Here is a 16,943-nt window from a genome sequence, read left to right as displayed (position 1 = left end):
ACAAACTTCTACTTGGACTCAAGAATGAATCGATTAGAATTTGGTGTTCAAAGGTCACTGTGAGCTTGCATCATCTGACTTATAATTGCAACATCTCAACAACACCTTAAGGAACTTTTTCAGATTTGGCACAAACGTCCACTTGGACTCAACCATGATCTGATTCGATGTTGGTGGTCAGTGGTCACTGTGACCTTGCTTCCATATCATTTTTGTGAACACAATAGATTAACACCTGGAGAGAGGTGGGGTTTTTTTTAATTTGGCACAAATGTTCACTCTGAGTTAGGGATGAAATTATTAGAATTTCATGGTGAAAGCTCAAGGTTACTGTGACCTTACATCTGTACCAGTCCTCTGAACATCCAGAGGGAATTCCTTCAAATTTGACACAAACGTCCACTCGGACTCAAGAATGAACTGATTAGATTTCGTGGTCAAAGGTCACTGTGACCTCACAAAATCTATTTTTTGGCCATAAGTCAAGAATTCATTCATTAATTCTGACCAAACTTCACACAAATGTCTAACAGGATAAAATAATGAAGGTCAAAAGGTCAAAGGTCAGCTTGACTGTGACATCATCATGTTTTAACGTCGTATCTCAGGAGCAGAAGGGGAGACATTTGGTCAGATACTGAATTGGTGACTCTAATCTTGAAACTGTGCTGCCTGTATAGATCTTCTGTGTGTGAAGCATCCATGTTTTCACTGACATGGATGGAGACTGTAACTTGACGGGTTCGTGGAGACGTATGAACGCGTGGCGGTGATTCTAGTTATTGAAGAACGGACCAGCAGGAAGCCGTCTGCTGATCGTGTTGAACACTGGATCAACACCTGCAAGTTTATTAAGTTATTCAACTCTGTAAGAATATGTAACTTTATTTTATATAACAGATTTTACAGTAAACCCAGATGTGTTTTACATGTAAACAAATATGCGGAAGAAAATCATAAATAAAATAAGTGCTGCTACTGAATAAGAATGTGGCTATTAATCATAATTTATTATTTATTTAATTAAGGAATAATTTAATCTGATGACCCTGCCTGACTGTTGGCAAGAAAAAATGTTAATACCTAGATTTTTATGTTGGAAAAAAAAAAATCAAAATTACTGAGACATAAAACTGAAACAAGAGAACTTATAACTTCATTTTAATTGTTAAAAATAAACAGTAATAATAATAAAAATAAATAAATGTGAAGACAACCAGACAAAATGCAGTAATTCTATACTGAAGTCTATTATAATAAATATTTTATATAATAAACCAAACACATGGGAAAAAACCTAATATATTGAAATATATATTATTATTTTAAAAAATACATTTCTAAATTTTTTTTATTTAAGAAAATGAGTAAAAAGAAAAATAGTTTGATAAAGAACAAATTTATATTTTACTGGTTCATGATTTTATATTATTTATGTGATTTTCAGAATCTTTGGTTTGTAAACTGACTCCCATGTATTTAAAATTAGCCAAGATGAATGAACATAAAATAACGTTAAGTCTTTATAAACAGTATCAACCATACATTTGGAAACATCTCTGACGACAGCAGAAATGACAGTTTGTGGATGAGCCGAGCGAAAACAACAGTTTATATCATCCTTAAATTTCTTCAGAAAATGTTCTGCAGTGATAAACGTGTGTCTCATTCTGAAGAAAACTCTCTGATCTGATAAGTTATAAAGTTTTTATGACCAAAGTTTGGATGTGTCATGACTGGTGCTGTGCTGCAATTCCTCGAGTGACCACTGGAGGGCAGTAAAGACACAGTTCTCACACTCACAGCCTGTCACTGTTCACACACACACACACACACACACACACACACACACACACACTAATTATTAGCATTATAATTATTATTATTCTCTCTACCAAACTACACCTACCAACCGTATTATTTCACAGAAGGAAGCGTGTGTCTCATGGACGAGATGCTCATCTTTGTGACAGTGTGCGATGTAAACACTGATGCCAACCTTTTCACAGCTCTGAATCCTGGGATGGTGAAGGAATGACCTGCCTTACTCTGCCTTTGACTGGTTTGCCCTGATGTACTTACCCTAACCTTAACCATGCCAAGAACTTCAAAGAATATCGAACTTATCTGTAGCCAAGAATCAACGTCATCGTCCATACAGTGAAACAACGACAGAAATAAATCATAAAATAATGAGGCGTTTCTCTTTAATTGGAACCAAACTACACATTTATTTCCAGGGTACAAATTCTGGACGTAAAGTGTCACTGAAATGTCCAACAGGAAACATGAGGTGAGGCGGTACGGTGTCCTGGTGGTGATATTCTCTTTTCAGCAGACGGACAAACTCAGATGGAGGCTGATTATTGGTTTTGGACACAAGGCGGTCATTTATCAGACTGATAACAGCAGTCCACTCAACACTCTTCAACTCTCCGTCCACAGGAGGAGGAAGATCCTTCTTCAGGGAGGGAGGGGACATTGTCTTCCTCTTCATCACACTCAGATCAACTACGTGACCTCTACTTCTTCGCTTTTGTCTCCATCTTCACCATGTCTGCGAACTCTGTGAGACAAGAACGGACATCAGGGACTTAATGAAGCTGTGTTTCACATTTTGTCTTTTTGTTCTCTCTGACAAACCGTATGTTTGTTTAAATAAGCTCACACATTTTCTCTCCTGTTTATTGTGCACGGCCTAAAGAGTTACTCAGTGCTGCCCCTCAGTGGTGACCGCTGGTAAAATGTGACAAAGGCCCTCACCTGAATAGTCAATGCGTCCGTCTCCGTCAGTGTCCACAGCCTGGATCATGGCCTCCGCCTCCTCATCAGACAGAGGAGCTGATGGAGCTGCAGTCGGGACAGTAGACAGGATGTACCTGCGGAAAGAGCACGTTATTAAAAATGTTCCTTCGTCAGCATGAACACACACTGGAGTTCTTTTCGAAGGTTCGTCCTCACTGTGTTTCTGTTCCTAAACTTTACCTCTGTAACTTTATGTGTGTGACGTACCCATACGTTAAGGATGTACGTCATTCATGGGCGTTTATTCTTAGGTTAAGTACATTGAGTGCCTCAGAGGATAAGCGGTCAGAGACAACAGATGGATGAATGGAAGTTTTACGTCTTCAAGTAAAGTAAAGTTTTGACCTTTGACCATGAAAAAATGTCCTTTAAATGGGGGCGGGGCTCGTACTTGATCTCGTTCCACTCGATGTATCCACTGCCGTCTTTGTCGAGCATGGCGAAGGCCTTCCTGATGGCGTCCTCTCTCTGCTCGGAGGTCTTGAACTGCCTCATGTACTCCAGAAACCTGTTGTAGTGAAAGTTTCCTGCAGAGGGTGACACGAGATGACATCAGGCAGTGACATCACAGTGACGACTCATTCATCACACCGCCTTACACACACACACACACACACACACACACACACACACAGAGTGTCACCATGCGTTCTCATCTCCCGTGGCATGCGCTCGATGTCCCGCTCCGTGAGCGAAGCGCCCATGGCCACAGCCACCTTCTTCACCTGCGGCCGAAAGTCGTCCTCCATGTTTTGCAGGCGTGTCCTGAGCCAGAGATCAACAGTTATTATTTACTTCAGTTATGTTGCAAACCACATTCATGATGAACATTTTCAAAGGTTTTACTATCAGCCTGTTTGCATTCATCAAACATCGTTGCTTTGTCTGGGATTTCGGCGTCAGACACTGACGCCAAGTAACACCTTTTGCAGCATTTTGATACCCTGCAGGTGGCATCAGGTTGTAACGCAGCCAGACAGAGCCTTTTGCAGGGGTATGATACACCTCTGGCTGGCTGGACAGCAAATTTAGTGTTGGTATGATAAACCACTGCCTGTAACGCCATCATATAAGGAGCTGGAAAGTCCCTCTAAGAAGGGAGGGGAGGTGAACGGGTCCACATCCCGCGGACTTTCACCCAGGAGCCTGCTGTTCTCTTCCTGTATGAATGTTGATCCAAACCATGATGTTTTTATCTAAACCTAACAACGTGCTTTTGTTGATGTAGGAAAAAAACATCAATTGGTGGTGTTGTACTGATGTAGTGCTTTTATTTTGAAAGAGACTGTATGCAAACTGTACATTTCCTGTGAAAACAGAAGTGTATTTTGAAAACAGACAATGCATGTAACAGGCTGAAGTTGACACGGCGTCCCAGAACATCAACAACCAACACACCCAGGGTACCTTGGACGTCATGTTGTGTCTTGTGACGTCCATGACCAAACGTGGACATGTGACGAGTGTGTTGTTCAAGCTCCTCCAAACTGGGATTGTGCCAAACATCATCTACTGTATGTAACACCCAGACACACCAAACCACATCACAGGACTAGTGTTTATTAAAGTCAACTGTGCCAAAAAGTTGCATATCATTTCACCACGAAAACGACAGCTGACGGCCAACCATCACCAACATTCTGCTCCTGCTGAGAGGAAATAACTCTCCACACCAGCAGACGGCGGTCATCTGTATTCATCATTCTTGATGCTAGTTAGCCAGTTAGCACGTTAACAACACAATCAGAGCATATTTACCGTGCGCCAGTGAACAACAACACAAACCATCAGGAAATGTTTCTGCTAAAGAGAAAAATAATCTGACCTTATGGAACAAGTTTGGTTTGGTCTCGCTCCCTCTGGACTTTAGCTCTGCATTTACTTTGCTTATTTTCTTGTGCGCTGAGCTCATCTGACCATCAGCTCCGACATTGCTGACGCCGATTCAACCTTCATGTTCTCACCCTGAGTTGTCACATGAGGCCACTTTGTCAGCAGCTTTTCATGTCTGCATTTTACACCCCAGGTATCCTTCTGCATCTGCAGTTGATGTTCGGGGACACTGCAACCAATGCCAGGACGTCAACTCAACCTGCACACAGGAAGTGAACAGTGGGCTTCCAGGTGAAAGTCCAGGGTTTGTTGGGACCATACACCTCCCCTTTCACCTGCCCTATAGAGACCTGACAGCTTCTTATAATGGGTTGATACTGGAGGCCAAACTGATGCCATCCAGCTGCGTTATAAACTGACGTTGCTTGGTGCATATTGGCGACATCGTTACTGGTGGCACTTTTATCTGATGCTTCATGGCAGCATATCACACCGCCACAAATTTGTGCATTGGTGTCTAACACAGAAATCACTGCGGGCTGATTCAACATATTAAACTGGCCGAAAAAAACACTGACAAGGGCCAGAGAGGGCCGGCGGGGCGCTGAGGGCGACAGGTGCTCACTGACAGCCCGATACTGACCAACCGCCGACTGTCGGCCTGGTGTGTCAGGACTCTCACAGACACCTCACATTATAACCACTTCAAATATTCGCACTATCCCTTTAATGATCCCTCTGATCACCCTGCTGTGACTGACAGGAAGTTCTGTGCAGGTGATTTCCTGCGTCTCTTGGCAGACTCAGAGGCTTGTTAATCATCACAAACGACAAATCGATAGCAGCTGATCTACCTGCTGAAGTGATTAGTCAGAGCTGGGTTACTCATGCAGGATGGGTCACAGATATTTTGGGTCCTCGTCTTCACAGCGTCTGTTAGTGGTAATCTCAGAGGACGCATCATGTCAGTGTGTGAGTATCAGACGTGACGGGGGGAGTTAGGGACTGTGATGAACGAGCAGAGATCCTCAACATGAAGCAGAGAGTGTTGCTGCATTTCCTCTGGTTGTTTCATCATTCCTCCTCCGCCCGTCGACGCTCCCACTTTCACACCATCATTTACACTTCAAGAACTTTCTGATGGAGATGAATGTGTGTTTTTTCTCACTGGCCTGACGCTACACACACACACACACACCCGAGATCAAACGAGACCCTTCTGCTCTAAAGAGAAAAAGTCTGCAGCTTCTTTTCGACACCGACAAACGAGCACCACGACAGCAAACCAGAAAACTAGAGTGAAATACTGGACCCCATCATCAGATCCATCCCAGCGACATGTATCCTGTCCAGAGCTACTCACCAGATTCAAGGTGTCCTGGTGCAGTACAGCCCACCCTCCCCCTCTCTGCCTGTCTTATATACGAGGAGGACGCAGCCTCCGGCGGCCTTGCACCTGTCCTGTTCTCCCCGGCGGAGACATTCTCCATTAAAACTTTGGCTCCTGCTGCGGCACACAGGACACATCTCTGCAGATGTACTGAGGCAAGACCCCACATTAGGCCTGTTAATGGGGTTGAACTGGAGGACAGCCCGGGCGGCACTTGGAAATGAGACAGAATATTTGGTGCATCCAGAGTTTCTCAGTAAGATTTCTGCAGTGTGCCTCAGAAATAACTGCTGACACACACAGCGACATCTTCACCCACCAGTCATCAGTTACGCTCAACATTAGAGACGGGGACGGACGGAGCCTTCTGTTCGAATTCTGTGTTCATTTCATCCATGTTTGTGTACGTTTTCTCAAAGTTTACGAACCACCAGGAATGGTGGAGGCAATGTAGCGTAGTTCAGATACGACCAGACAAAGAAATTTAAATACAACCAAACAAAAAATCAGTAATATAGTGAGAGGAATTCTCCCTCCGTGTGTCAGGATGTAACCTTACACGGCCTCCATTTGAAGGTACAATATTACCACCTTCTCCACCATCGCCTTGTTTGTTCCGACTCCGCCCTCTAGTGCCACCTACTGGCTGCATCTATGCCAATAGAAAGGACACATGGAAGCATGAGGGAGAAATGGGCCTTAAATGTTGGAGCTGTGCATTTCTGCGAACCGTGAATACATAACATTTGTACGTTATTATGAAGCTGATACATTTAGATTCAAACTGAGGTCATGGTTTGGAAAAGATCACAGCAACAGGTCGCTGTAAAACAACCTGCGGTGGTCTGCAGCTCAGCAGACATGTCTCTGAGGCGTCACCATCCACCAGCCCCTCCACCTCCTGATGACACAGGAGCTCATATGCTACGTCACATTACAAACACTGATGTAACACTCGGGCCACACTGCCTGTATGAGCAGCCAACACGATCTCATCCCAGCTCCTCAAATATGGCTGCTCTGTGCGTGCCGTTTAGATATGAACTACAATCGACTTGTTGGGTGTCCTCCTGCATCTGTTGTTGGCGTTCTGGGATGGCGTGTCAGTTTACACCTGTTACATGCATTGCGTCTTTTCAAAATAAACTTCTGTTCATCACAGGAAATGTACAGTTAGACACAGACAGTCCTTTCAAAATAAACTTACAGCATCAGTAAAACACCTCGTTTTTACGTTCATTTCCTCGTGCAACAAAAGCACCTGGTTAGGTTTTAAAAACATCACAGTTTGGCTCTACACTCATACAGGGAGTGAACAGCGGGCTCCAGGGTGAAAGTCCAGGCTTTGTTGGACCCATCCACCTCCTCTCCCACCCTACAGGGACTTCTCAGCTCCTTAAATTACATCGTTACTGGCAGCGTTTCTGACACCACAAAGTCAGAGACACAAAATCGCCCAATCGAAACCTCAAGGTTTCTCATTCCTCAACCACTGTAAATTTATAGCTGGTTCTCTGTACTGTTATTCAGTCCAGCAGTGTAGCTGTAGTGACGGCGACGTCAGCCTCTTGGTTGAAAACAACTGTTGGATGGACCAACGTCGTGTTCATGTCCCTTTCAGGATGAATCTCATATTTGAAGTGTATCTGATTTTTCCATCTGCTCCTGTCACCTGACACCTTCATCCACATGCTTCCTGTCTCCACCTCCCCTCGTCAGCTCATTTCCTGTCCGATGGTTGGAGTTACTGTGTGAATCTGTCTGCCTCTGTGTTTGGGTCCAAGCCTGCGTTTCCTGATTTGCGATGATGACAGAAGCAAATCAGGACCTATTCATTCATCTTGTCTTTCCTCATTAACCTGAATGTTTTTGTTTTTTTCTAGAATCACTGGAGTCAGCTGATTCTCAAAGCAGGCTAAGGCCCTGACACACCGAGCTGACGGGCCGTCGGTGAGCTCCTGCTGCCCTGATTTCTGCGGTGCGTCCTTGTCGGCTTTGTTCAGCTGATTCAGCACATCATCTCTGCTGTGACAAAAATCCCTCTGAGTGTCAGCTCTGCTCACGCTTCTTCTCTGATGTGGGTTTGTGTGTCGGGGCCTTTAGGCTGCTCAGAAAGGTTTTGACATGTTAGTGATGTTCTGACATACAGAACACTATGTAGCTGAGTGTTCCTGATGCCAGAGCCAGTTATACCTGACCCTTAACACCTGTAGCTGACCTCTGCAGGCAGGAAGTGGAGACCTGCTTCATTTCACAGGCAGCATCAGCACTTTGATCAGAAATCAGCGTTACAGTGATGAATCAGTTCGGGGTGACGGTCCCGGCTCCCTGCCAGCATCACGACGCTATCAATATACTGTCATTTTACAGTATCCACACTGTCTGTTACTGTAAAAATGAAACACAACGTATTTCTGTGATGATTTGGGTTGACAGTAACATCATGTTTAGGGTGTCCTAACAGTTTGCTGTCAACAGGCACAGTCGATAAAACAATAAACCTGGTGTCGTCTGTGAGCTGTGGCAGGAAGCTAAAACTCTTAAATTCAGCTTGTCACAGACTTCCTTCACCCCCTCACCACATGACAACACCTGCATGATGTTTAATTTGATCAGATGTTGATAGTAGCGAGTAAAAAACATTCAATTTTCAATATATATAAATGAATATATCAATGAGAATGTTGTTCCTCAGATGCAGACCAGTATGAGAAAGCGCCCTTAAACACAGGCTAACTGTTGGAGCTATTCAAATCTCCATCTCAAAATTTCCATTTTAAAACCAGCTCAACAGCCTGATGAGGTTCAGTCTGATATAAAATAAGACTTTAATTATCGTCTGCTTTGTCGATGTTAGAGCTGATCAGTGTTGATGCAGCAGGACTTGTGGATGTGAAACACATGTCCTCCAAACTCTGCGTCCTCCTTCAGAAAAACTGCCTTCAAATGACAGCTTGTGACGTCCCTTCAGGAGGTGATGACAAATTACTTATGTCTGTTTTTTACGTTTATTTCCTCGTGCAACAAAAGCACGTGGTTAGGTTTAAAAACATCACGGTTTGGCTCTACATCATACAGGGAGTAAACAGTGGGCTCCAGGGTGAAAGTCCAGGCTACTTCTGTCTGTTTTTCTGAAAGAAAACTGACCATGAAACAAAAAGCGCGAGCCTGATGTTAGAATAATGTTTTATCAAAGACCAAATTCTCCATCCAACACCTATTGTACAAAATGTTCAGGGCCTCCGTCCTGTCGCTTTTGTTTAACCAGACGTTGACATGTTTGTTGCTGAGGTAGTGCCACAGAAAGATCAGTCAGAACCATGTTAGTCAAAGAAAACTTTATTTCCATTTACAGTATTATATTTGGTGGTATGGCTCCTTTCTGGGGCCTCTCTGCCCTTCCTCAGGCCTACACAGAAAGCCTAAGGCAGAGAGAGAGCACACTTCCCTGCCCTTCCATACACCTACACAGAATGCCTAACGCAGAGAGAGCACACCTCCCTGCCCTTCCATGCACCTACATGGAAAGCCTAACGCAGAGAGAGCACACCTCCCTGCCCTTCCATGCACCTACATGGAAAGCCTAAGGCAGAGACAGCAGGAGCAAAGACAAAGAGATCATCAACAGATCCATAATAACATACAGATGTAAACAACAGACCCACTATCAGGTGATTATTGTCACTAGCTGATAATCTGTTAATCATGTTCTTAATCAATAATGGTTCAGTCATTTGGATGCCTGGGTATTTGAAGACGGCGGACTCACAGGTGTGTGTGTGTGTGTGTGTGTGTGTGGGTGTACTGCTGCATCTTATAACATCAGGTGAACTGTGTTTGTATCAGTGATGTTTTGTTGAGAGACCTGAAACCTTCGAGTCAAACGTCTCTGATGTCACTGATCTGAAGGTTGGAGCGAGACCACGGTGTGACAGCCTCAGATATTTAAAAACTTCAACGCCCTTTGAACAAAACTGTCCTGCACAAATAAAAGTGAAATGAATCTCATGACGCTCCTGACACGTGTGCTGAAGGACTCTGATTGAGAGTGACTCCATGAGGAGATGTTCAGCCGAGGCGTCACATTCAGCAGACGCGGAGGATCAGCGCAGACAGCCTCCTAATGATGTGTGAACACACAGAGCTGTATCCTGTCGCAGAGTGTGTGATACTACTGCTCTGTGCTGTGTGTGAAGATATGTTGAATCATGCATTCACGTTTATTCCTGTAAGACACAGCGCAGGGCAAACATCACACAGAATGAGTGAGGAAGAGCAGCGAGCTTCAGACATGTTACATGTTGATGGAATGAGGCCGTCGTGTGCTGTGAAACCCAAAATACACCAGAATAACTGTGAACATTATTCTACACGTCACATTTTACTGTCCCCACAGGAAACGCAGCTTTCTGTGGAGCTTTGTGTTTAAACAGCTGATTAATGATTCAGGGTTTGAAATATGAACAAACCCTGTAAAAACTTTTAGAACACAGACAGGAAGCAGAGTGTACAGTTTGGTGATGTTGGAGCTGCTGAAGGTCAGATTTCGAAAAATAAAACTAATTTTGAGAAAACAGCCTTTAAAAATATGATTAAATAAAGTTACAAATGTTTTGGAGCAAAAATAAAAAGTCGACATTTTAACTGATGAAACTTCTCCAGCTGATCACTCACATTACGACAATTATTTTTTGTGTCACAAGTTTTCTGAGTTGGTTAAATTCAACAAAATCCTTATGAGCTGCTGCAGGGTTAGCATGTTAGTGTGCTAACTAGGTAGGCTATGCTAACAAATTAGCTTGCCAATAGGTCAGAATTTTTCAGATGGATGGATGATTTGTGTCTTCACTAAATTCTCAGAGTTCATCTCAGCTGTGTTATGTTGTGCTGTGGTGGAGGCAGAACTCTCAGACATCTTTAATAAAGTGGAAATAATGCTGTGTCTGTGTCTGTGTGAAAAAATCCTACAAAATAAAATGTCAGCAGAACTTCATTGCATGTTTTTTATGAAGCCAAAATAAATCTGCACTTTTATTTTCTTACTTCCTGTAGAAACAGGAAGTTGAGGCGGGACAGAATGCAGTGAGGCACCTTTAGAAAATGTGAACCAATAGTCAGTCCAGGAGAGGCAGGCAGGGGGGCGGGGCCTCTGAAGACTTTGTGATGTCACTACTGAAGATTAACTTCCAGGAAGTTCCCAGAGGAGTTTCACTGCTGTTTGATGATGAGACTGAAGAGATGAAGGACACCGGCAGCTGCCTGTCAGGTGAGACAAACATGTCTCACAGAGACAGACTGAGACACATCAGGTCAGCGTCTGTCTTTTTCTTCATTTTACAGGAACTCAGAGACAAAACAGTTCAGTTGGTTTAGCTGCAGAGACAAACTGCAGGACCCTCAGGATGGAGACACATTCTGTGTCCCTGCAGTCAGAGGACAGAGGACAGTCCTCTGTGTGCAGCCACTGACTGGAGGTCAGTCTCCAGAGCTGCTGCCTGCAGTTGATCCACAGTCAGGAGCCTTTAGGCCAAAACACACTGATGCCCGATTATTTTCTAGGTACAAGCCAAGACACACACCAGCAACTCCTCATGGCACAGTCCTGTTTCCAGCCTCGTTGCTCCTGATCTAAAGACTCCCAGCCTGTACACACTGACTCCTGAAGCAGCTCCACTCCTCTCCTCACCATGGACGTGGTTGTCACTGTCTCTCTGTGTCACAGAATGGACGAGCAGAGACTCTTGCTGAGGTTGTAGCCCCTTTTACACTGCCAGATTTTCGGTGAATGTTGGGCTGTTTTGCCGGCAAGCTGCGAGCGTTTAGACACACAGAGCCGGATTGGCGAGTTGATCCAAGGTGCCCAATTTTCCGCCTCGTAGGGTAGACATATTGGTGGAACCTTTTAGTTTAAACAGACTGAGGCGGCCTTCCGCAACGGGAGGGGCTGTTGATGACTTGTGGGAGGAGCTGTTGATGACGGCGCACGTGCGAGCCACTGGCGCTGGATAAACAGGAAACAGCTGATAGCAGGAATTAGCAAGCAGCTAGTAGCAAGAGGGAAACACAAACCTGACAGACACTGTAAAGATGACCCTCACAAACGAAGAGGCCATTAACTGTCAGATGACGGGGACGGTGAAGAACGGGCCGACTTACGAGAGAAAGGAAAGGACTGACCAGCCGCAGCTTCCCTCCCACGTCACTGTTTACGTCACACGCTGAGCTACATGTTTTGTTACTTGCTCACGCCCCCCATTGCCCCGAAAAAGGCTCATTCTGTATAAACAAAAGTAGGTAGGCGGCATTTTGCTGCACTCCCCGATTTTGTTTTTACACTGCCAATGCTGAAAAAAGACTGATTGGACTTTCCTGCAAATTTGCACAACTCCTGTTTAAAAAGGGCTTGAGAAATGTCCCGTCATTATAAAGACAGTGACAGAGAAGTCAGAGGTGTGGATTTCATGTCTTCAGGTCAGAAATCAGGTTTGATTAGTGGCTGAATATGTTTTAAAGCTGATGCAGAGGAGGAGGAAGTGCAGATCCTTTAGTAAAAGTAGTGATAACTGTGTGTGGTCGTCTGTTGATGAGCTGCAGCTTGACACTTCCTGTTGATGCTTTGGGCGCCACTCGACACGGTGCCATTGTGTTTTCAGTTTTCAACAGAAGGCTAAACTGTTAGCATCACTTTCTCTGGAACTTTCTTTCACCATCTGAAGGGACGTGCATGCTCATCTGTATCTGCAGAACAGCCAATAGGACCACCCTCTCTCTGAAAACAAGAGAAGGAGCAGTTTTCTCTCACAGCACTTGACTACAATTTGTCCAGTGAAGCCAGAATTAAACTGCCTACTGCAGCTTTAATGTGAATGATAAAGTGATCCTCAGCTGTGATGTTTTTTCAGTGGAAGAAGCAACAGAATCTTTTGTAAACAGCAGAATCTCCAGACCCTCTGAGGATGTGTTTCTCCTGCAGACATTAAACGCAGCGCTGTGTTCAGTTTTAATGTGTCCTGAGCTCTCAGTAAACAGAGTCACAGCTGAGCTGGAGGGGATCAGGCTGAGCCCACAGTGAAACCAGAGAGGAGGGACGCAGCATGTGCAGCTGCCCGGGTGCAGACTGACCGAGGCTCCGCAGGGAGCTGTTAAAGCTGGGCTCGGAGCCTGCTCTGTGTCCTCCCCCCCACCCCCACCCTGGGGACAGGTCTGAACTGTGGGGTGAGGATGGACACAGATGGGATGGACGGCTGTTGAAATTCCTGCAGTGAAATTCCATTTCTGCTTCCCGCAACACAAACTGGACTCATATGTGGAAAACGGTCAGCATGATGTGTGTGATGCTCCTCTGTGGGAGGGTGGTGGGGGGTGCAGGTGTAATTTGCTTTGTTCATGACCTGAGTGGGCTGATAAACACATAACGGTCCAGTAGTTAACCCTCTGCTGCCGTCTCAGGCCAGAAATCCATCTTCTGCTCTCCGCTCTGTTTCCAGGGAAACAGCAGACATGCAACACAATGTATCAGAGAGGAAGAGATGACGTGACGAGACAGCGAAACAAGAGAAGGAGTAGGAGGTGGAGGAGGAGGAGGAGGAGGAGGAGGAGTGAAAAGATTTAGGAGGAATATTCCTGTCAGAGAAATCTAACGTCCAAAAATAGGAGCCTGTATGTAAAATATGAACTGTGTCCTTCCTCCTCCTCCTCCTCCTCATCGAACAGTGACTCCATTATAAAGTAAATGGTTCTGAATGGAATCAGAGACAGAAATGATGAGCCATACATCATCCTCTGTCTCCACAGGACGATCAGAGAAAAATCACATTCACTGATTCACAGACAAAAAAAACTAAATATAATAACAGTGGAGTCGTCTCTGTTGGCTCCTCCTGCTCTCCTGCTGAAGGATGTTTCAGTCAGCGGAGAGTAAATACCTCCACGTGTGAAGATTAATTCATGACAAAGATCATAGTTGAGTTGTGACGTGCAGACAGGAAGTGATGGAGGAAGTATTCAGCTCCTTTACTGAAGTAAAAGTACCACTAGAAGTCCTGCTCTGAAAATATTACTTTAGTAAAAGTAAGTATCATCAGGAAAATGTACTTAAAGTATTAAAAGTAAAAGTACCCAATGTAGGAAAAAAAAACACCTCAAATGTTCATCAAAAATAGTTCCAGATTAATTTTCTGTCAATCAGCTAATTGATTAATCGACAAATCAATCTTGTTGCACTTGTAAAAGCTGCTTGGTAATTTCATTTATAGCAACACATTACATTATATTAAGTTTTTTTAATGCAAAAATCTTAATTTGTAAAGTAACTAATATCTACTGCTGTCAGAAAAATGTGAATTAAAAAGTGCAACAGTTCCCTTTTCAAATTTGTACTTTAGTACAGTACTCGAGTAAATGTACTCAGTTACATTCCTCTGTTGCAGACGGGTGAGACGTTAAAGAAAAACTTGAATACATCGTGACTGCAGATGGTTTTATGTTCAGTCACCTGAATTTAGAACGACGTGAAGTGAATTTTGAATTAAACATAAAATATATAAAGTAACAACATAATGTATTCAGTTGTGTTTTTGCAGAAAGGTCGGGAAATTTACAGCCGTGTTTGTGGCGGACAGGTAATTTTAAGCCAAAACATGCCACCAAAAGCAATGACCTATGGCTAACAAACTATCAACATTCAGTGCCCGGCGCTATGGCAGGTGTCACAGTACACGACATTTCACAGGAGGCAACTGATGATTTTTGGAGACATAACGATCAGATGTCATTGAGAAGTAACCAAAAGGGCCTAAACTACGCATTGGAGAGATATATTCATCATTTTATTGTTGAGAAGGTCGATGAAAAGCTTAAATTACAAGCCAAAATTTACAGGTCACAGTGTACGCTTGTGAACCGCATCTGGTTGCCGTCACCATCAAAGACAACAAGTTAAAGTGCCACTGAAGTTAAGGTTTTTGGCTCAGAATATGAGAAAAGGATAACGGCCTTTTTACCATCTTTACCAAGAGTGTCTCTCCGTTAGTTTGGTGCTACAGTATTTACACTGAATCATTCAGCATAACGTTTGCCAACCTTTGTTATCTCTGCCATTACAGATAAGTTAATGAAGCTAAGCTCCAGAAGTTAACGTTAGCTTAACTAGAGCCCTTTGGACAACAGCTAACAATGATGTACCATCACCAAAGTACAAAACTAGAACAAAATAGGCTAATGAACTCCCAGCAAACAAGGTGACATGATGAACAACGCAGCTAGGAGCTAACGTTAGGCTAACTTTAGCTAACGTTAGCTAGAGATGTTAAAGATAACTTTATATTTCTTTGCAGCAAAGTGACAATATGTTGCCTCAAACACAATGTTGACTTACCTTAGAACAGATGTAGACATCATTGTTAATCTTATTCACGTTGAGTTGATGTTGTGGTCTAACGTTACCACACAACTTTATCCAAAGGAGACACTTTTCTCGCTTGAGATGTGGTTTAAAGTGTAAAAAACTTAAACTTGCTGAGTAGTTTTTATGAGGATTGATTGTGTAAACACGAGTGCAGTCTGTCTCCACCTGAGGACAATCGGTGCCTGTAGAGAACAGGTGAAGGAGAATCCGACAGGTGTCAAAGCACTGATGGTGCTGACCATGTTTCTATCGTTGTGATTTCAGAGAGCTGAACCTGACGCTGGACGGATGTGACCTGGAGCTGAGGCGGGATCAGCTGCTGTCATGGACTCTGGAGGATGAGAAGATGGAGGTCAGTTTGTCGTGTTGGTGCTCAGACTGAAAGCTGGAAACAGTCATATGGACTTTCAGAGCATTTCTGTTCTGAGGTCTGAACCTCAACATCTGGACTTCCATCCAGATCAGGGTCAGAGTTCACACGTCTTCTCAAGGACAGTGGTCCAAAGTAACTCAGTGCATTTATTTAAGTGTTTCACTTCACTGCAGTTTAAAGGTGCACTGTAGCTTTTTTATTTTATGACTCCTCCTCTGCTTCATTCAGAGGAAAATACCAACACAGCCACCGGAAACCACAGATATGTTTCATTTGTATGTATTCTTATTTGGATACCATGAAACTTTATGTTTCAACAGCGCTTTGGTTTGTGTTTGGTTCCAAGGCACAAGAAGCATTTGGTTATGGTGAGGAAGAGATGATGTATTGGCTTCTGCGACCTTTTTTTACATGACTGAAACCAGATGATGACGAGCTAAAAATAGATCTTGATGATAGAAACTAAGATAAAATCTGTGTTTCATTTTCATCGACGAGACGTAATGAAAATGTTGGTGGTGGACTGTCGGAAGTTGAAAGCCAAGAACAGCCGTGCTTGCAGTTATCCACAAATGCAGCATGAGCGACAGGCTGGTAAACTCCAGTAAATAGTCTGCACCAGGATGTTTGGGTTGGTGCGAGTTGTGAGCTGTAAATAATCAGCCGTGTGTGTCTGACTGTGGATGGTGGAGCTGCTGAATGGATTTGTGGAGTTTAGAGATTTCTTGACTAAAACATTTTTGAATTTTCATTGATTTTAACATTTTAAACTTATTTCAACTAAAATATTTTAAATTTTTGACTAAAACATTTTGAATTTTTTGTGGACTGAAATATTTAAAAAAAAATTTCTGCTAAAACATTTTGACATTTCTTGACTAAAACATTTAGAATTTTTGTTGACTTTAACATTTTAAACTTTTTTAAAACTAAAATATTTAAAATTTTTGGCTAAAACATTTTGAATTTATTTGACAAAAATATTTTGAAATTTTCTGACTAAAAGATTTTGAATTTTTTGTGGACTGAAATATATTTTAATTATTTTCTACTAAAACATTTTTTTATTTTCAACTAAAATATTTTGAATTTTCGACTAAAACATTTTGAATTTTTGTCGACTAAAATGTTTTAAA

General features: G+C 43.2%; 1 protein-coding gene across 2 annotated transcripts; it reads right to left on the bottom strand.

The window, feature by feature from the left end:
• Positions 1 to 2,178: 2,178 nt before the first annotated feature.
• LOC125880701 (parvalbumin-like EF-hand-containing protein) lies at positions 2,179 to 15,423 on the bottom strand. Of its 2 annotated transcripts, none has more exons than XM_049563408.1 (5): positions 15,405 to 15,423; positions 3,449 to 3,570; positions 3,197 to 3,332; positions 2,764 to 2,879; positions 2,179 to 2,566 (listed from the first exon to the last, which is right to left on the bottom strand). In XM_049563408.1, the coding sequence occupies exons 2-5, from the start codon at positions 3,552 to 3,554 to the stop codon at positions 2,523 to 2,525; spliced, it is 402 nt and encodes a 133-aa protein (XP_049419365.1). In that variant the 5' UTR covers positions 3,555 to 3,570; positions 15,405 to 15,423; the 3' UTR covers positions 2,179 to 2,522. The 2 variants fall into 2 exon arrangements, with proteins under 2 accessions (XP_049419365.1, XP_049419366.1); XM_049563409.1 differs by lacking the exon at positions 15,405 to 15,423 and adding an exon at positions 6,002 to 6,022.
• Positions 15,424 to 16,943: the final 1,520 nt, after the last annotated feature.

The sequence above is a fragment of the Epinephelus fuscoguttatus genome, linkage group LG20 (assembly GCF_011397635.1).
Source record: "Epinephelus fuscoguttatus linkage group LG20, E.fuscoguttatus.final_Chr_v1".
Taxonomy (NCBI): Eukaryota; Metazoa; Chordata; class Actinopteri; order Perciformes; family Serranidae; genus Epinephelus; species Epinephelus fuscoguttatus.
The sequence above is the reverse complement of the archived record's forward strand: the minus strand, read 5'-3'. Positions and strand labels throughout refer to the sequence as shown.

Bases quoted from the DNA above. Each gene is read 5' to 3' on its own strand.
- LOC125880701 (XM_049563408.1), bottom strand. From the start codon at position 3,554: ATGGAGGACGACTTTCGGCCGCAGGTGAAGAAGGTGGCTGTGGCCATG. The intron at 3,333-3,448 runs GTGACACTCTGT...CACCCTCTGCAG, and splicing joins ACGGGAGATGAGAACGCATG to GAAACTTTCACTACAACAGG. The intron at 2,880-3,196 runs GTACGAGCCCCG...CTCTTTCCGCAG, and splicing joins ATCGAGTGGAACGAGATCAA to GTACATCCTGTCTACTGTCC.